This window comes from Trichosurus vulpecula, chromosome 3 (genome assembly GCF_011100635.1).
Source record: "Trichosurus vulpecula isolate mTriVul1 chromosome 3, mTriVul1.pri, whole genome shotgun sequence".
In the NCBI taxonomy this organism is placed as follows: Eukaryota; Metazoa; Chordata; class Mammalia; order Diprotodontia; family Phalangeridae; genus Trichosurus; species Trichosurus vulpecula.
The window spans coordinates 175,448,601-175,469,627 of record NC_050575.1 but is presented as its reverse complement, the minus strand read 5'-3'; the positions used below and the strand labels follow the sequence as shown (position 1 = coordinate 175,469,627).

Below are 21,027 nucleotides of genomic sequence, written 5' to 3'. Positions count from 1 at the left end.
TTATTACTTTGTATTATACTTGCATAACATAGAACCACAATGAAAACCATGTCTTATCCAGAATTTGTATCTTTTCCAGTGTCTATCCACTGCTTTGCATACAGTAGGCACTTACAAACTGTTTGGCGAATTCAACTTGGGAATGCCAGCAGAGGGCTAAGGTAGAAATTGACTTCACAAGGACCTTATTTCAAGAGTAGAGAAAACAGAACTCACTCATTTTCTTTCTTTCCTCCCTGGATCCATTGCTTCAGCAAATATTCATAGTAGCTGTCAGCTCGGGCACCTAGGGTATAGACTCCCAGGTGAGTAAAGAGACCACTGTTGGTATTAATAAACATGGGAACCAAGCCATCATTCTTCCCTGATAGAGAATGAACATGTTTCATCACGTTTTCCACAGCTGTCTGTAGCATTCAACAGAGGAAACAGAAGAACGAATATGTCAATGTCATGGTTCTAGAGCTAAAGCAAGAGGTCAAAGGGGAACTAGCTGGATGAATCTCTGAACATCTAGTCTGTCTCACTCGGCTTTATTTTGTAATTAAGGTTGGAAGAATAGGTCATCATGAAAAAAAGCCAAATGTTGCCTGGCAGCCTTCATTTCCCATAACCAAACAGCACCTGGCTGGAATTTAACAAAGGCTTAACTTAGATTACTCTAAATGAGATTTATAAAGGCAATTCAGACACTGGTACATAACATTAAAGTGCTGGCAGGTTTTCTCTGATAGGGTACAGAAGAGCTCAATTTACCTTCCTAACAATTCTCAAGTCCCTAGGTCAATTTTTATTCCACCTAATGACTATGTAGCCTTTTACTTTATAATTTGCCTTCCACTGACCAATGGCTGATACAAAATGATTAATAAATCTTTGTTGAATTCTCATCGAATTTTATTGACTCATATAGCTTCCTGGAAGGCAAAGGAAAAACAAATCTGTTTTCAAACCTCATTATGACCTTTAAAAGCATCAATTATGGGAGATGAACTAGATTATCTCTAAAGGTCAGTCCAGCTCTAAGCTTCCTTGAATCCATGCACCTATAAAGTAGTTTCTAAATTACATATTGAAAGAAGTAGTAGCTCACCCAGAATAAATACATGAACTGTCAAGTCAGATTGGAGTCATTAAAGTCAAACAGTTCCACAAGTTCAGATTTTGAAACTGAAAGACTATTTTGTTTTTAAATTAGCAGAGAATTCAACTGCGAACCACAATAAGGAATAGATACAAAGGAATAAAGGCAATTATTTGCCTCTTTTAATAAATCTATGGGATTTAAAGAATATTAAAGAGAAATGACTTCTATCTTTCCCACCTAAGGGAGAAACGCACCCCCTAACCACCATTTTCCTCCATGAAGATCTGTTAGAACCAAGTCAATACCAACAAACTTAGCCAGATGACTAATTTATGATGGTGTCTGCTAAGTTGCTTTTATACTCCTTATTTGGGACTACAAACAGACTTCTAGGCTCTTAACATTTTTTTGTACAACTATTGTAGCACACTATAAAATCAAAGCTCCTGCAGTAATTACCAAAGGATAAAGTTAAAAAGAGGGGACCATAAGTGGTTCAAGTCCTGCCTCATGGTAAAAGTACTCCTTTTCCTGAGAGGGAAATATCTAAATAACTAGTTGGTCTATACCTGAAATTTCATATCTCCAGTGAGCCGAGAGAGCTCTCTAAACTCCAGCTGGATACTTGTCACCTCCGCCACAGTGCTGTCAGAGGTCCACCGAGGAGGGTGGGCAACACCACTGCCAATGTTTACATCAGAGTATGGGATCCTGGAAGGGGTGTTGAATGCTGGCATTAGCCGATTTCCAATATCTTTCTAATAAAAAAGAAAAGAAAACGTTCAACAAAACATACAAAAAGAACCTACCTTTTTTATATGCTGCTCTGCCTATGTATTATTCCCCTTTTTCATATAAGGAGGGCTGCTTGATGATATATCAAGCTGCAATCACAAAGAGTCTGAGGAAACAGCTACAGTGGGAGGAACACTAAAAGAGGGCTCAAAAGACCAAGGTTCTGTCTTTGTCCTGTCACTAGCATGCTGTGACCTTGGCTGGGCAAGTCACCTAACCTCTCAATTTTCTCTTATGTAAATGAATGTTACCTGCCTGTACCCAACCAACCCAATACAAGCTCAACTACAATTTCTAATCATCACTGAATCACATTTCTTAAAAAAATTTAAGTGAAAGAAGCACAAAGATGTGATTAAATTGCTAAATATGACTCTAAAGGAGTAAATTATAATAAAATTAGCCCCACCTTTAGCCTAAATATGGCAGTAACAAAAATCAAGAAAAAGAGTATCAATTCAGTGACTTTAAAGAGAGAGAAAAGCACCTTGAATTGGGAAACTCAGATCACTTACTGCCTTTTCCAGAAAAAGACTATCTCCAGATAAATGGTAGGTACTCAGAAGTCCACCCAATATTCGGATAGTACTCTCAAACAGATTTACATCCACATTTTTTCCAAAATTCAATTCCGTCTTCACCCATGCCTTGGCTTCTTCAAATTCTATGTTGTAAAACAAAAAAGGCCAAAGGGACTGAATTGATAAGGACATTACTTGCATATATTCTAGATCCCCTCTAGCTCTAAATCTATGATTCTATAGTCAGGTTTGAAAATCTAATTATATGACTAAAGAGTATTTATTTCTATGTAGCAAATAAATTTTCCATGTCAAGACTAAACCTGTTTTTAATCTCCAAGGTTAAAGAGGATATCTAAGCAGGACTCCAAATAAGAAAAGTTACAGACACTAGTTTGTTGATGGCAAGGGGCAAGGGAATAAGCATTTATATAGCTCTTACTATTTTCTGGGCACTGTGCTAAGCACTTTACAAATATTTATCATTTGAGATAGTAAGGGTCAAGATATAGCCAAACCATTCAAAATCTTCCAAATTAAAAAAACCCATCAAACAAAGAACAAAAAAACCCACCAGTTTAAAATATTTAGAGTGCATCCTCTGGGCAAGTTGGAGAGGTGAGGAACCTTAGAGCTATATTACCCATAACCTGAGTAGGACCATAAAGCTTAAAATTTAGATAGAGAAGAAATACACTGGAACCAGGGTATGTGTACAGTAGACCAGATCTGTACTAAGGTTAAATATAATAATCTTTCACAAACTGACAGCTTTCCTTATGACTAAAGAAGACACAGATTTTAGATTTGACAAGCAGATGGTACTACCAAGAACTTATTTTAAAGCTGTCCAGATTTAAAGGCAGTTTTAAATTTAATACTCAATCTTGGTCCCAGATGTAACTGATGAAATACAACTGCCTTAACTCAGTAGGGAGCAGGAACTATGAATGTAAAAGGTTGTCAGACATGAGCACCTACAACATTGGTCAGTTTGTTCAGTTACTTTTCTTTGTCAGTGGGAGGATTCATGGAGGGGTAAGAGGTATACAGTTAAATGGTTTTAATTGAAATGTGTAAACAAAAGGCACCAAATAAGACTTAAAAAATACAGTCAAATCAAGCTGTCCAGTAGAGGGAGCTCTACTCCAGCTGCCCAGACTTCTTTTACAGCCTAGAGCAGCAGAGACCTCAGAAGGCAAGTCCATCTTCCCATTTTACAGAGGAGACTGAAGGCAAGGATCACACAAGTAAAAAGTGATAGAGGCTAATAAGAGGAGAGATAAGCGCCACCCCCCCCCAAAAAAAGACAAGTCAAGTGTGACTGTCATAAACTATTAGAACAAAAAGCACCTTTATGCCTGTGTATAAATTTTAAAATACCTATGGAAATCTCAGTCTACTTAAATACATATGTAGGTAATGGAAAACAACAGGCTCACATTTAGGGGCACCTCTCAACCAGATACCTCCTTATGTATCTAAAGAGAGGAGCATTATTTCATGAATGTGTTTTGAAAGAATACAAGTGGAAATCAACAATTCTGATAGTCATACAAGAATAAATAATTAGGAGTACTATAAATCACTGTGATTTTTTTTCTTTTTTATATGTAGAGATTACAGCAATGTGAATAAACTATAGCAATGAGCCCTGTGTTTTACTGTGCAAACTGATATGATGGCAGTTTTACAGTTAGCCAAAACCTTAAAATGTCCTACCATCAAGAAACATTTTCTCCAAGAGAAAATAGTTTATATTATTAATTTATGTTAACTTATTTATTGTCTTATTAATTTGCTAATAAAAATAACACATTTTCTTAAAAGATTACAAAGCACTTTCCTCACAAAATTCCCATGAGGTAAAGAGTGCAACTATCATCCCCATTTACAGATGAAGAAACTGAGATCCAGGAGGTAGACTTGCCCAGAGTCACAGCTATTAAGTGCTGAAGGTGGAACATCAAACAGGTCTCTACTGACTTTAAATCTAGCACTCTTTACATTACTCTACACTATCTCTCTTCAAAAAAGTTTCCAAAAAGAAAACCCTATAGTCCCAAGTCTATTTTAATGGAGACATTAATAAAACATAGGCATTTATTTAATGGTTAACTGATATTTAACTACGACTGTCAATAGGTTAAGAAAACACCTCCGTATCTGTGCCTCTGCCACAAATGCTTATTCAAGTTTTCATTATGTTTCACTTGGGCTATGGCAATGAGGTCTCCCTAAAAAACGTACGGAGCAGCACACAGGACTCACAATTTTGACAGCCAATATGCAGTAAGGGATACTGAACACCACCCAGATTTTTAAAGTTACAGAAATGACCTGTGAGAACAGCATGACATCATATAACTAAGAGACTTTTAAGAGGTCATCTAGTCCAACCCCTCCCATCAGACAGCAACACATCTTTCCCAAATCATTCCATAAATCATTCCCATATTGGTCTTCACGTTCTTTGTCTGCTCAAAAACTCTGAATAGTTCCTCTCTCCTTACGATATGAAGCCTATATTCCTTAGCCTGACATTTAAGGCTCTCCACAAATTGGTTCCAATCTATCCCTCCTTATCTCCTCCTCTTCCTCCTTTAAGTACTCCATAATCTAGCTAAAATGGATTGTGCATTATCCCCCATACACACTTTTTCACCTCTGCCCCTTTTACTCTTTCCAACACCTGGAATGCCTTATCTCCACTTGCTGGCATCCCACCCACACTACCATGGTCAGCTAAAACGCTACCTCTTATAAAAGTACACTTTTCTTCTCACTTGATCACACAGCATTTTATTACTTCTTTTATGTGCTTAATATATTCTAACTTATAGTATTTCTGTTTACAAAGTCTTTTCCCATTCTACTATATAAGCTGAGTGGTGGGATGAACTATACTTACCTTTCAATGTCTTCCAACTCCAATATGGTACATAAATGTTTGCTGACTAAACAAAACAAAAGGCATCAAGTGTTTGGTATACTACTTTGGGATATGTCTGACAAAGTATACTTTCAAACAAGGCTCAACCAGGAGATATGAACAATAAATAATACCTTCTTTTAAACCCAAAATCCACATAGTGTCCAGGGCATCAATTATTGTCAGACCAAGTCCAAACCACTCATTGAATGAATGTGTCAATGGCTTTAGCTCATCATGTCCCCAAGCAAACTTTTTGTATCCTTTCCATGCATGGCGGAATGCTTCTATCACAGCCTTTTGCCTTTCATTGATGAGAACTATAAGTTAAAGAGAACATTGTCTTTCAATACAGTAAAAACATGGAAAATCTGACTGAACATAATAAACAAGTCTGAAGATCCTCAGGAGGACCATCTGTTACTATGGAGTTATGGTTGCTATGGACACTGCTCCCTAAACCTCTACTATTCAGAGTCAACAGTGGGAGACATTGCTTGTCATAATCAAGATAAAAATAAAGAACTGCACTTCTACCTCAGAGCTCGGAGGGGAAAAAAGGAGAAGAAGAGCTAAATTGAGATGAAGTAAGGGTTAACATGAATCTAGCAAGAAATCTGGTTACTCAGGAATTCTACAGAAAGCTTTAAAATCCCCTAATACTATTATGGCAATGTGGTGTAGAGCAGTGGTTCTCAAACTGTAGTCCCTGAGACCCTTTCAGGGGGTTCACAAGGCCAAAACTATTTTCATTATAATATTAAGACATTAAAAATTTTAATATAGTAAATGTTGATAGACATAACCTACCTAAACAAAAGTTCTTGGGAGAAGGGATCCTCAATAGTTTATTTAAAAATTTATTTGTAAAGAAGTCCTGAGACAAAAAGGTTTGAGAACCATGGGCCCAGGGGGAAGAACATGGGATTTACATCCTTAAGACCAAGGTTAGAATCCCAGCTGTGTCACTTTTTGTCAGTTAACCTTGCTAAGCCTATCTCCTAGTCTAGATGATGAGAGCATTGGACTTAACTCCTTTCCAACTCTAAAATCCTATTACACTTACTTCCTGGTCATCATAACCCTCCTCCTGGTTCAGACTACCCTGCCCTCCCTAAGCCTAAGAGTTGTTGTAGCTAGGACACTCATTTGCCAGATCTAAATGCCCTTTCCTCCTCTCCAGAAGTTATTACCACAAAGTACTGGGTCCCAAAGAGTTTTCAAAACATAAATATGCACGTTTTAGAAATGCACATAGAGAAGAAACAGAGATATCAACACCTCTCCCCAGTTACTACTAAATTTACCTATACCTGACAAAAACTCAACCAAACACATAATCACTTGCCTGAATCTATAATGTTATAGAGTTTTGTGTAGTTTGGTAATATTACATTCAATCAGCAATGTTTCAAAAACAAAACAACCCTTCTCCCTTCTTTTTTTAAACTAAGAAGGACCAGAATATGACTTTTCCAGGATTCCAAAGCAAATGGCAAAGCAGAATTTAAAGTTTGAGCCCCTGAATTCATGGTCTATTTCTCAATCATCTCATATTACAACTCAATAATTTAAGGAGCAAAATGGTTACTTATTATCTCTTTCCATATAACACATATCTATCCTATTCAATTGATGTAAAGTCTTTAACCATTTAATAAACAAGTATGTACATCTCTGCTCAAGGCACTATACTAGATGGTTAAACATATCAAAATGAAAAGACAATTCTTACCCTCAAAGAGCTAGTAACATACAAGTAAAAAAACATGAGCACACATAAATTATAAGACAAGACAGAAGAGAAATGCCAGATGAAACATACAAGCCAAGTTGGAGAAATCCAAAGGAAGAAGAAATAACAATGGGTGAAAGGGATCATTTCAATAAGGTCTTTGAAATTTTTTAGATTTTAGATATCGTTTTTGTCAATTTTGCAAAAAAATACTTCCCCCATCTATTATTAATTTAAAAAATTTTAGGTACATCAAAAGCACACCCATCTTGGCTCTAATAATTCCTTTTATCTATGAATTTTAAAAAGGCATCTTCCTAAATGAGATAAAGATATTTCATTCTCATATTTTTTTACAATCCCTTTTTTGTTTTAAGTCTTGTCTAGCTAGATTACACTGAGGTAATAAGGTATATGATAGGGGGTCTAAATTCATTTTTTTAGCTAACTGCTACAATGTATACACTTATGAAATAATGAATCATTTCCCCAGTTTTGGTTTCCTACAGATTTATTAAATGTAAAAGTTTTGTACATATTTGGTTAGATATCTGCTGAACAGATTCTATTCATCAATATATTTGTCCATTTTTTGTTCAATACCAAGTAGTTTTGATAACCACTTTGTTTTAGTTGTATTTTTCCCAAGTTTAAAAACCAATACCGTATTTGCCTCATTAAAGGATACTAGATAGTATTTCATTTGTTATCTTAGAAAATTTTAAAACAGTTTGTGAATTTATCTGGGCAACAAGAAAAAAATTATATAATTAACAAAATACAGAAAATAGAAAATGAAAGAGCAATTGAATAAAACAAGGCCAATAAAACTGACAAATTTAATAGAAAAAATAAAAAAAAGATGCAAACAGGTAAAATTCCAAATAAGAAGAGATCACAACACAAAAGAAATTAAATCTGGGAAACACAAAAACAAAGCTATAATCTTACAAAATGGAGAATATAAAGAAAATAAATGGTTACCTCAAAAAATAAAATTCCCAAAACTGATACAACAGGAAATTAAATACACAGACTTCTCTTGGCTGAAGAGACTTTAAAAGTAACCCCCCCCCAAAATTACACAATTTTAAAAAAAAACCTGTCCTGGAAGGATTCACAGTCAAATTCTTTTAAACTTCCCAAGAATAAGTAATTCGTAAATATCACACAAATTATTTATATATAAAGATGGAACCCTATCCAATTGCTTTTACAAGTAAATATGGCAGTGATCAAGATAACATAAATGTCACTAAAATGTGTATTCTCTTTGACTTCTACTAGGCCTATGCCCCAAAGAGATTAAAAGGGAAAAGGACTCATATGTGCAAAAATATTTATAGCAGTTATCTGTTACAGCAAAGAACTGAAAGCTAAAGAAGTGCCCATCAACTGGAGAATGGTTGAACAAACTATGGTGTATCAACCTAATGCAATATTGTCCCATCAGAAGTAATGAAAGCGATGTTTTCAGAGAAACCTATGAAAATTTATATTAACTGATGCAGTGAAGCAGAGCCAGTACAAGTTCTACAATAATAGTGTTGAAAAGAAAAATAACTTCAAAAGAAGTGAGAAGTTTCAAAGAATGATGAAGTATGCTACCCACCTCCTGAAGGAAAGATGGACTAAAATTACAGAATACACATTTTTCAGATACAGCCAATGCAGAAATTTGTTTTGTTTTGCTTGCCTACATGTATGTTAAAAAGACTTTTTCTTTGTCATTGAAACATGTTTAAAATAAACAGATTATAAAAGAAAAAGACCAATTCCCCTAATTTTTGCGCAAAAACACAAAATGAAATATTAGCAAATAAATTACAATTCAACTCTAATGAAGAATAAATAACAAAAACAGAAAGGAGAGAGGGCTACCTGGCTTCTTCTGGCTTTTAATTTCTGCTGTTGAAGACTTGTGACCTGGCTCTTGTATTTTATTGGAAGGGGGTTCTGTGCCCTGGTCAGGCTCAATCACTGCACCTCTCCAGCTACAAGAGACAGGGAAACAATAATCAAATTTATTTGAGATCATAAAATTTATCAAGTAATTAAGCACCTATTTGTTTAGTTCTTCACTAAAAGCTGTAGTATTAGTCTCTACATCAAAGAAGCTTAAGTCTTATTAGAACACAGAGAATACAAGACAGTTAATACATACTAAATTATGTGGTATGATGTAAAGAAGACTGAACAGAATGAGTTATACTTAAGATAGATAAGATTCCCTAGGGATATCAGTTCAGGACAATGATGTCTTTAGGGAATGACAAAATAACCACAGCCTTCCAACGAAAGTTCAATGAGTAACTTCTGTGAACTAATCACTCTTAAAGGTAAAAAGGGAGTTAGTATGAAGATCCCATCACAGTCTGGACCATAGCAGGATATCAGTTGTTGCTACTAAATATTTTCACCAAGAACAAAGGAAAGTCATTGTTTACTACAACTTAGTGAGCCCTATCAGTTAGCAAAAGAACATGAGATAGCTAGGAGGGAGGCAGTATTTCCACTTACCAAAAGGAAGCTAACTATGATTTCAATAAGCTACAAACCTAGAATTCTACTTTTTATGCCAATGCTGGGGGTAGGCTTACTGTGCCAGAGGTGGGATATTTTGCTATTGTTTGAGCGATGCTGGTTTTTTGTTCGCAAACAAAGAATACAGTAAAACGGCTCTTTACTGAACAGCTTTTAAAAAAATCAACCCCTATTTATATTTAAGTAGCAAGCAGCCTTTGCTAGATTTTTAGAACATTCAACATAGCTAAAAACCCCACAAAACTTGTCTAATGGTGCAGTGCTTGAGGGAAATCTTCACAAAATAATTTTTACATGCAAATGTATTAAACAATAAAAATATTTTCAGATATTTAAACACTGAGTTTAATAAAAATTCTTCAAGTCAAATATATTAAGGAATAGTATATATATCTCACAGCCAAGCTCCAAGCATTTGGAAGACCTGCACGAGGGTTTTCCACATACCTTAAAAAACGCTGCTAGGTAAATGCTACACACCAACATTGTGAGAACCGGAAATAATTTACAACTACCTAGAAGTCCCATGCCTCTAAATCTGAAAGTGTTCAGCTAATGAGAAGAGAATGCCACCTCCACAACTCTCACTGCAGCCTAAATGACAGGAAGCTGCCAATAACTCAAAGCATTTAATTCAGGAGAGTAGCTCTGCCCACAAGCCAGAGAAAAGACAGATTAAATATTCGCCAGTGTGTTTGGAGGCTCCATTCCATCTCCTGACTTTGACTCATTGTCCCCACTTCCACCCTCCCCTCCACCAAAAAATAAAAAACAAACAAAAAACCTCCCCAAACCCCACCTTATTCCATTTCAGAATGGAGGAGCTAATTTTTTTTAAAAGGGAAAAAACTACTGGGGGGTGGGGGGAGGTACAAAAAGTTTTATTACCAAGACTTTATTTCACCTCCTGGGAAAGGCTTCTAGACTAGTTGTTTCCGATTTTTATTTTTCATGTAACCTGAATAATTATTACCTCATAACAGTGGAATCAAGAGATTATATATAGTCTGGACAAGGCAAAAGATGTGTGTGTTTTGTTTTTTGGGGATGGGAGTCAGATTTTCTTTTTTTCCAAAAAGCAAAGCTCAAACCATCCAAAAATCTATGTTTTATCTTACAACCAGTAACAAGATATTGTTATGATACCTAATAACAGTCCTCTCAGATTTGTTTTCCTTGCTGGCCTGGTCATGTTCCTCCTCCAGCCTCTTGGTATCATCATCGTGTGACCTTTCCTTCAAATCTTCCTGTGGAGCTTTGATCTGTAGATTCACAAGCCTCCCTCGACGAGGATTTCGGGTTTTCTATAAGAGATGCAAGCATTTCCCATGAAATTAACTACATACACTCTACCGGGATTTTAAAATATCCCTACCCTCAAGCACAGTAGAATGGCTTACATCAAAGAAAACACGAAAATTATTAAAATAGTATACAGAATTTCAGGTGTCCATATAACTTCAGATCCTTGTTTCTATGACACAGCTAAAACAAATGAGAAACTATCAGACTAACCAGCACAGCTTGACAGAAATTCTAAAGGCCTCTCCTTGATAACTCTCTCAATGCATGTAATAGAGGTATCTGCTGACACCCTGGACACCTACAAATAGCAATCTAGCAGATACAGAGTCCCAACACCAAAGGCCCTGAAGACCAGTATCACAAATCTGAACTGAGGAGAACACAAGTGTTTCATTCATGGGGAAAGTGTCTATATTGATTTAAGTGTGAACACCCAATTCCCTGAAGGTGCATCAAAGTTGCCATGGACCCCTGGATGAAAAAAGGGTTAGATAACGTAGTGAAGTGAAGGTGGCAAAAGAATGCTTCTAGACCCTGTTACTTCAGACCTAGACATTTCCTTCCAGAACTGGAATTGTTTTTCTCAGCTTGATGTGAACCTATCTGTCCCTCACCATCATATAGCTCTACCTGGACTTTTAGCTTGCCAAACTTCCACCAGACCCTTCCCCTTCTTCTCCCACCCACACACACTGTAATTAAGGGTCAACAGTGGTTAGGGCAGCCATAATGACTGCTAGCGTTCAGACTATACAGATTCAGTCTACTGCACAGTCGAGGCTACACTTAGTTAACTCTCCAGACTAAAAATGATGAAATTCTGGTGGTATGTTACAGAAAAGGGAGAAGGGCCCATCCTGTAGTCAGAAGCATCCTTTTTCAGAGACACTATCCTTACCAACACAAGCCGTTTACAAAGCCTGCTACTAGTCTACAATAAGTGAAAAAAAAATCCCCACCACTGAAGACAGATATCTATGGAACATAATGCCCCCAATTTAGTTCATTTTTTTACATGCGAAAAGCACTGAGAAAATGTAACTCTTCCAAATAGAACACATGAAATAAAGCTCATTTCCTGCCATACCGCCCCCTCCACATTCATCCCTCAAATGACTTCCAGAAGATGGGCTTATATAATGCTTTTAAGCAATGAAAATGTACTTGCAGAGGGGGAAAAAATCACATGTTCCTTTCACAAAATTACAGAGCATTAATGGACAAAAATGGGGCCAATAAAACCAATGATGTGCTTTTCTCCTTTTTAAAGATGACAATAAGCTTAGAAACATACTGTACCCTTAGAAACCAACAATATGGTTTTTTTTCAAGCACACAAAAAAGAAGGTACTTATAGCCATTAATGAAGCACTATGCCAGTCTCTTTCAGTAGTTTTTATATAACCTCACAAATGTTTCTTTCATTAAATCAACTATACTTGAGAAGTTACATTAAACTTCAAGAGATCATTCTTAGGGGTTGCAAAAAAGGGCATATTCTGAAAGCTCAAGTTTATGGATTAAATAAGATTAACTAAGTAAAAGGTACGCAAATAAACTATTCCATACAAATCTCCCTGGCCTTTGAGATATCAATATTTGCAGAACCAAACAATAAATTAGAAAGAAACTCTTCACAATGAAGAAAGATTCATCACAGCTGTGCTCTTTGCATTATAATTCCCAAAGTATATTTAAGGGTTTGTTTATAGATTTGATTAAGAAGCAGTGTAAAGGAGGAAAAACATTTTTAACCCAAGTCTTAGGAGGTAAATAAAATGTAAAAATATAGCATTTTTGAAATGCTTTTGCATTAATCAATGGGAAAATTGATTTAAATAGACACTTAGAAATAAATGTAAACAGAAATGGCTTTTTTTCTGAGAATGTCTCTACCTACAAAACTAGTTATGATGTCTTATACACTTGGGACAAGCTACTTGGCCCCTCTGGACCTCAGGGTCTTTATCTGTAAAACAAAGATTTTTAAATTAGATTTTAGAATTTCCTCCCAGCTCACATTCTAGGAACTACTCTGGAATTCCTCTTAGCCTGGCTTTGAAACAACTCCCCCTCGACCCCCACCCCTTCTCCAATTAATTCTAAGGGATTATCATGCCATCATCAAAACACATTTTAATGCACTTTAAGAAACAATGGCATTCTTAGCACCTTTGGGGTGAAGTGTACCCTCATACTTCAAACAAACTTAGGGAGTAAAGTGCAGAATGACAGCATGTGATGCTACTCTAAAACAATAGCTTTTAGCTGAACTAGAGGTAAGATGGCACTGTGAATAAAGTATTTGGCCTTCTTTCAGGAAGACTGAGTTCATATGCAGTCTCAGACATTTACCAGCTGTGTGACCCTGGGCAAGTCACTTAAGCTGTTTGCCTCAGTTTCCTCAACTGTAAAATGGGGATGATAATAATAACACCTATGTCCCAAGGTTATTGTGAGGATTAAATTAGATAATAATTATAAAATGTTTAGCACAGTGCCTAGCACTTAGTAGGCACTATAAATACTAATACTGTTGTTATATTTATTATTATTTACACTATTATAGCTGACTACATGGTTACCACAGCTTCCATTATAACAAAGGCTGTAAAATACCTGAGGCAAAATCTCAGGAAAGTCACCCTGATTAGCATCTGCTTTCTGAGGAGCTGCTAAAACAGCTGGATTTAGTTCAGGAATGTCAAGTTCTATCTTCTGTTCTTCTGATGATCTGCTGGTGAAGGCTACATATGAAAGTACATCTTAGTATATAAAATGCTTTGAGGAGTAACATTGGTTAAAAATCATTAGGAAAAAAATTCTAACATTTATTACCCATTTACAATAGAAACATATTCTCCCAGGAAAGAGTCAAGAAAAGGAAGTGATGAATGATAATCACTCATCTCCAAAACACTTGACAGTTTAAAATCCTTCCCCATATCAACCTGAGTTCACAATATTCTGACAAAACTATTACTTTTCAAAACCAAATAAAATAAAGGCAAGTCAGCAATTTCTCCTGGAAAACTGGAACAGACTTAGTCTCTTCCACTAAAAATGACTGTCATTAGCAAATTTAAAAAGGATCCAATACCTAACTAAAACAGCCTAATTCTACTACAAATACAAAATATTAAAAGAACTACAATTTTGAAGATGATCAAATTGGTTTTCTTCAATGATCTCCACCCTAAAACACCCAACAAGCTTTCGATTAAACTTAAAATGGAATTAATAATAAAAAGCCATCAGGAAAGCAACCAGATTATGCCAAATCAACATCCAGACCTTTTCCATAGAGTCAATGAGGCAAGCAGTCTGGCATCTCTACTGACCTTGATCAACCTGGTGCCATGTCATGTTATCCACAGGCTCATTAATTCACTTTGGAGCTCACCTCCTGCTTAATCAACATGCAACACAAATATAACTTTTAGATGCAAATTGTTCTGATACCTCTCCCGTGGTTGGCCATATTGATGTAGGAAATGAGTCCACAGACAGCGAGAAAGGCAAAGAAGAAAAGAATTATATTCCGCTGTAATCGTGATAACTGTTTCCATTTCTAGAAAGAAAGAGAGATACATGTTTTTTACTGAAGATAATACAGTAACTGAATAGAGCTTTTGAAAAATCTCTACCACATTCCAAAAATAGTCAGGAGAAAGAATGCAAGTGTTAAGATCTGTTGTTTACTCTGAACAAGAATAAATTATTTCTGAACGCTATACCCTGCTCAGATAAGGAAAATAACATAATGTGCTGGCACATGCCAGATGAGAATGAAGAATTTATTCCAAAACTCTTTCTAGCCAAACTCACTGAGAAAAAAACCATCAGGCAGAGTTGCTCAGGAAGTCAACTTTCTTGCTTTATGTTTGGTTTACATAAGAGCCTTAAATCAGCCATATTTCTCACTGGGACACTAACAGGGACGTGTGAACCTGATTACAATAATTATTTGTGTATATTTCTGTGCCCCCATATATTAAGTTCCTTGAAAGCAAGGACTGTGACCGCACCTTTTTTCAGCTTTGTTTCCCTAGAGTCCACGACACTGTATACAGTCTAGGGTATTATATATAGTTGGTCCTAACGTTATTTAATTTGATCAAGCAGGGAAGCATTTATTAAGTACCTACTATATACCAGGAAATGGGAGTGCAAATATAAAAGAGAGATAGTCCTGGCCCTCAAGACTTTATAGCCAGTAATAATATATTTATTCAAACATGCCATGTTTTAAGGAGAATAGCACAGTGAACTAGAAGAGATAGGCCAAGGAAATAATGTAATCTATAGTATACCTCTAACCATTGTAAACAAAGTTGTAGTAAAAAAAAAAAAAACTCCCACATATTTTTTTTGGACATGAGAATTTGTGTTTCTTACTTTCTCAGTTGGGGGAGGGGGAGAATGGGAGGGAGGGGAAGGTGGATTTTCACCTGAAAAAAAATTTTATTTTAAAAATAAAAGGAGATAATACAATTTGTTGAGCAGAAGAGTCACATAGGAAAAAACAAAACAAAACAAAATCCCAAACCACCAAAAACACTCTTTCAGCCTGGGGAGGTAGAGGGTTGAGGTGGGGCAGGGCAGGACATGATATTGTGTAATACTCAGAAATAAAACTGGAAGCTTCCTCATATAGTATGCTAAATGACCATAAGTAGGTGTTCAAGCTGTCTTTGTCCTATAAGTAGTCTTTCAAAACCCTCATATCCCAGGAGAACTTGCCAGTTCCATCAGTCTCTTAAGAATCTGGCAATGGTTTGGAACTCAAAGTTTTAAAAACAAATGTTAAAAATTGTTTTTACATGCAGCTGAGAAATAAGATATACAGGCAATGGGGTATAGAAATCTATCTTGCCCTACAAGAAAGAGAGAGGGGATAAGAAAGGGGGGAGGGTGATAGGAGGGAGGGCAGACTAGGGGAAGGGATAATCAGAATGCATGCCATCTTGGGGTGGGGGGAGAGATAGGGAGAAAATTTGGAACTCAAAATCTTGTGGAAATAAATGTTGAAAACTAAATATAAATTAATTTTTAAAAAATGATGAGGGGTGTGGTTTCAGGAAAAAAAACTGGTAAGACTTTTATGATCTGATGTAGAGTGAGTTGAGCAGAATCAAGAGAACATTGTACACAATAACAGCAATATTGTAATGATGATCAACTGTAAGTGACTTGACTATCTGGATCAATGCAATGATCCAAGACAACTCTGAAAGACATGATGAAAAATGCTATCCACCTCCAGAAAGAGAACTGATGGTGCCCGAATGCAGCTTAAAGCATTATTTTTTCGCTTTTTAAAATTTTTCTTGCTTTTTTACAACATGACTAATATGGAAATATGTTTTGCATGATTTCACATGTTTAACTGATATGACATTTCTTGCCTTCTCAATGTATGGGGAAGGGGTGGGAGGGAGGAAAGGAATTTGGAACTTAAAATTTTAAAAATTAATGTAAAAATAAATAACTGTATTTTAATTTTTTTAAATAAAAAAAATCTGGCCATTGGCTGCCCCAGAAGTGTGGCTGGATGCCACTGTGCATATCAATTCAGAGAAGGGTTTGTCTGAAAGCAATCAAGCAGGTAGAAGGGTCACAGATGGATATGAGCACAGATTTCCTCAGAAAGGATAGAATCCCTGATATCAAGGTCTCCCCATCAGCTATCTTGCTCTTTCTGTTCTGCAGCTCAACCTTGTCAAAGAAAACAAGAAAAATCCCTGTCTCCTGAAAAGCAAATATACTTCTCACTCCCAACCCTAATCTTTGAGGGGACTAAAGAAGGGGGTAGGGAATTAAGTTTGGCTCCTCCTGCCCTACAACATACAAAATTTCCCCTTTACCCTCTAAACTCAATGCTACTTCATTTTCTTCTATATGACTGGTCTTGGTCCAATTCTCTGGCAAACACATCATTCAAATTTCCTCCTCCTTCTATTCACACCACCCTGGGGTCCCTTTTCTGCCAGGCCAGGTCCCATCTCTCATCAAGTCCAGGTCCAGTACCTTTTCACTCTCAATCCCTATCAGCAACATCAGCTCTTCCCAATAGTTAACTAACCTTCCCAGGAGGCCACAACAGTAAATAAGTAGGTAGGAACCCCTCCCATCCTTAGGGTCATTAGTATTTCTATTCTTACTAATGCTATAGCCACTTCTAAGACCCCTGCCCTGACCCTCAGGGCCCCCTCCAGCCTGGGCCTCACTGGACAGTAGAGCTGCTACAGTTTCTTTAACGGCTACTAATATTAACAATAATAATAACAAATAGCAGCTAGCATTTATGTGATACTTCAATGATTGCAAAGTACTTTACATACATTATCTCATTTGATCCTCAACACAACCTTATGAAGTAGGTATTATTAACTCCATTAATAAAAGAATCCTGAGGTTGAGAGACAGATTAAGTACCTTGTCCAGATCATTACATAAGTGTCTGAGGTTAATTTCAAATTAAGGTCTCACTGTCTCCAAGTCCAGCACTCTGTTTACTAATCAATGGTATAACCAAACACTACCCATCTACTATGGGCAACAGTTCCTATCATGATGTATTCAAGCAGCAATTTCCTTAGAAAATATTTTGTTTTCTTTTCCATGCTCTGTCTAATCTTACTTTCTAGCTATCTCTGCATTGTGAATTTTGTATCCTGCTTCCCCCCAAGTTTGTGTTACGTGTGGCAGGACAGGAAAGTTTCCTGTCTTTCTTGGGGGAGGCACAGTTCCCTGGCGATTCCCATATGGAAGTCCACTTTTCTCTAGGCCTCAGAGGAGTGGGTAAATTGACAGTATAGCTGACCATGATGGCAGTAAGAAAGAGAATGGAACAAATATTACTATTTCTTGAACCAGATTAGATCCCTGTCTCCCACTAGTGACCAAAGACACAGTTTTCTGTTCTTATCTGACTCCCTCCCTCCCTAGACAGCTCCCCGGCTTCTCCCCAACTTCAACTCTCCCACTTCGTACAGTCAAGAATTTACTGTCCACCGCCTCTGTAACTCAGTTCAGTAACCCTGTCCTCCACCAATCAACTCTCCAATCTACCAAGATGCTAGTCTTTCCCCAAAATGATAATAAAACCTCAAATCTACTTAGTTTTATGCCTAAATATTATTGTCCCTATTTCATAAATGAAGAAACTAAGGCTCAAAGAGGTGAAGGAATTTATTCAGAATCACAGGTCCCTAGATCCTCCCCAGCCTAACCCCCTGGGTCCCTCTCCATGCCCACTCCAGGTCCTCCCCAGCCCTGCCACTGCCCCAGAACCAGGACTGGAATAGAGTTCTCTTACTTCCCCTTAACCACCTGCTCCTTTACTCTCCCAGCACTTTCATTCTAGGCCTCCCTCACCAGCTCAGGAGTTCTTGGTCTCAGTCCTCACTCTCCTATACCTCAGGCCTTATCCACCAATAAGAGAGGCCCAGCTCAGTTCCCAACCCCAACTTGATCCCCAGCTTCATTCACCAGCTGGAACTTTCTCTCTTTTTCCACCCTTTACTCTGATCCCTCCATACTCCAGCCACCAGCAAGCCTTCCTTGTTTAGCACAGTGCCCCCACTCTCTGAGTAAGACCTCACCAGTTAGCAGGAACTCCCCCCTCCCCCCAACACCTGCTGTCATCATTCCCACCAAGAAAATCCACGCAGGCCTTTCCAAACAGAAGCCATTCCTCTCCAATCTGCAACACCCCCATCCCCCCAACCAGGAGCCTGGCCTCTCCCAGAACTTCCTTGGCCCCTCTCACCCTTGCTCTTCCAGTCCCAATACTCCCTCCACCGCACATGGCCCTGGGTCTCACTCAACACTCTTTGCCCCACCCTGACTCTTCCCCAAATCCCCAGTCCCCAGCCCTTTCCTCACCTCTTCCAGGTCCCCACACGCCCAGGCCCCACTACTCACTGGCTGTCCAGACAGTTCCCATCACATTTTCTCATCAGGTCCCACTCCTCCCAGCAGGCACTGCTCTTCCCTGCGGCCAGACTACACCAGGTGCACACGGGTCACCTCCAGGCCCCTTCCCCAGTCCGCTTCTCGCAGGGTCCCGGCTCCCTCTTCCCTCCCTGCGCCCCTACTCCAGGCCTTCCCCAGCCTCGCTGCTGCCCCGTCCCCCACGTCCCCAGCCCCTTCTTCCGTCTCTACACCCCCAATCCTGTGCCCACTCCAGGTCCTCCCCAGACCCGTGTGGCCCCTAACCCCTGACTAAGCAGCAGCTGCTACCCCTAGTTCCTTTTCCTCTTCCCCAACTCTCAACCCCACGGAGTCACTCCAAACCCCCAAAGCCTTCTTCCGTCCCCGGCCCCCGCTTCAGGTCCCCTCCAGCCCCTGCCGAAGCATCTGTCGCTCCGCGGCCCAGGCCCTTCTTCCCTCCCCGGGTGCCCCTACCCCCGGCCCCCGCGGCGGCCCCTGCCTCTCCGGCCCGGGCCTCACCCGCCAACAGAGGCGCCGCCTCCTCCAGTACTTGCTCCCGCCGCCGCCGCCGCTGTCATAGCCACCCTGGGACCGCTCCCCCAAGTTCAGAGTCACCGCGAAGAAGTCCTGCCTCGGCGAAGGCGGGTACATGGCGGCGGCTGGCCCGGGCTAGCGGCCGAGACACGTCAGGAAGCCAGGCTACGAGTAGCCACAAGCTCACCGCTTCCGTGCCGCCCACCGCCAACCGCCATAGCCACGACGCCGACGCCGACGCCGACTCCGAGAGCTGCCACCGCCCAGACGAGCGCGGCAGAGGTCACATCCGGGGGCACGCTGGAACTTCCGGGGCGACTCCATAGTGGCAGCTCTAGCCCACCTGCCCTGACTCTATGGCAGCAGCCGTAGGAAGGGGACGAGGACAAGGTACCGGAAGTACCTGAAGCTGGACCCCGCCCCTAACCTTGGATCCCGTAGGCAAGCCTCTGTGTCTAAATACGCCTTTTGCATACAGGTGTTCGAGTTTGGGGGAGGCTGAAGAAGAGAGAATCACCGTATGTCAGAGCTGGGGAGATTTTAGTGATCCCTAAGGCTAACTTCCCCCTTCCGTTTTACAGTTAAAATAACTGAAGCCCAGAAAAAGAAAAAGATTCTTGGCCCAGACTGAAAACCAGATTCCTGAATTCTTTGTTCAAAGCTCTGTCCCATACTAGGGTAACATGTCCACAAGCATTTATTAAGCACATAGTATGTTCCAAGCACTGTGCCAAGTGCTGGAGATTAAAAAAAAAAACACCCTGTCCTCAAGGAGTTCCCAATCTGATGGGGGAAACAGCACCCAAACAACCATGATACAGAAAAAAAACATTGGGCATAAGTGTAACACCAATGCTGCTTGCAGCTACTGTGGAGGTGTAAGGCCAATAACACCAGCACACACGAGAGCTGCCAGCACAGGTTCTTTGATCTGCTTTTCTAAAGGAAAGCAACTTTAAGAGGTTAACGTCTTACTTTAATTAAACATACATATGTCATTCACTTAGTTCAGCGGGAAAAGTTAGCACCCTGAATTTCAGAGCAAACACAAACAGAAATTACAAACACAGAAAATGACACATCAACAGACAGACTTCTGATTATCTGACCATAGCAATACATACATAGTTACCAGAGAGAGAAGCACCAACATCTAGGTTTTCAAAGGCGAGGGGCTCTTTAACTGCTGTCCAGAGTCTTGTCTGGCCAAATCACACAAACACTCTTCCAATGAGTGAGCCCCCAAAGCAAAATGCTAACCTCAGAGTGTATATATATAGTTCTTCAGGGTCAGAGGGCTTCACAGCCGTGTGTCTCAAATTCATGTGACCAGGCTTTCTTGTGACTTAATCAGGTCATCAAAGACTCTTGATTCAATCAAAGCCTCTTGATTCAAACAAAGGCAAGTTTCAATCAAAGGCACTTGATTGCCTTAGTGCTGAGAAGCACTCCAAAAGAAAAAACAGCAAAAAGTCCCACTTTGCTTGCCATTACAATAAGTCTCAGAGGAAAGGTGCTAAGATTAAGAGGACTGAGGAAGGCTTCTTGTAGAAGGTAGGACTTTAGCTTGGGCTTGAAGGAAGGCAGGGAAGCCAGGAGGTAGAGATGAGGATGGAGTACACTCCTTGGGGACAGA

At 39.0% G+C, this 21,027-nt stretch overlaps 1 protein-coding gene across 1 annotated transcript in view; it reads right to left on the bottom strand.

Moving 5' to 3' along the window:
- Positions 1–19,660, bottom strand: part of MAN1B1 (mannosidase alpha class 1B member 1) — a 33,984-nt gene extending 14,324 nt beyond the window's left edge. The window contains exons 1-9 of the mRNA XM_036751910.1: positions 19,377–19,660; positions 14,382–14,490; positions 13,539–13,666; positions 10,761–10,918; positions 8,952–9,064; positions 5,470–5,655; positions 2,398–2,546; positions 1,657–1,845; positions 217–407 (exon numbers count right to left, since the gene is read on the bottom strand). Coding sequence (XP_036607805.1) covers positions 217–407; positions 1,657–1,845; positions 2,398–2,546; positions 5,470–5,655; positions 8,952–9,064; positions 10,761–10,918; positions 13,539–13,666; positions 14,382–14,490; positions 19,377–19,508 — 1,355 coding nt within the window. The 5' untranslated portion in view covers positions 19,509–19,660. The remainder of the gene's footprint in view (positions 1–216; positions 408–1,656; positions 1,846–2,397; positions 2,547–5,469; positions 5,656–8,951; positions 9,065–10,760; positions 10,919–13,538; positions 13,667–14,381; positions 14,491–19,376) is intronic.
- Positions 19,661–21,027: the final 1,367 nt, after the last annotated feature.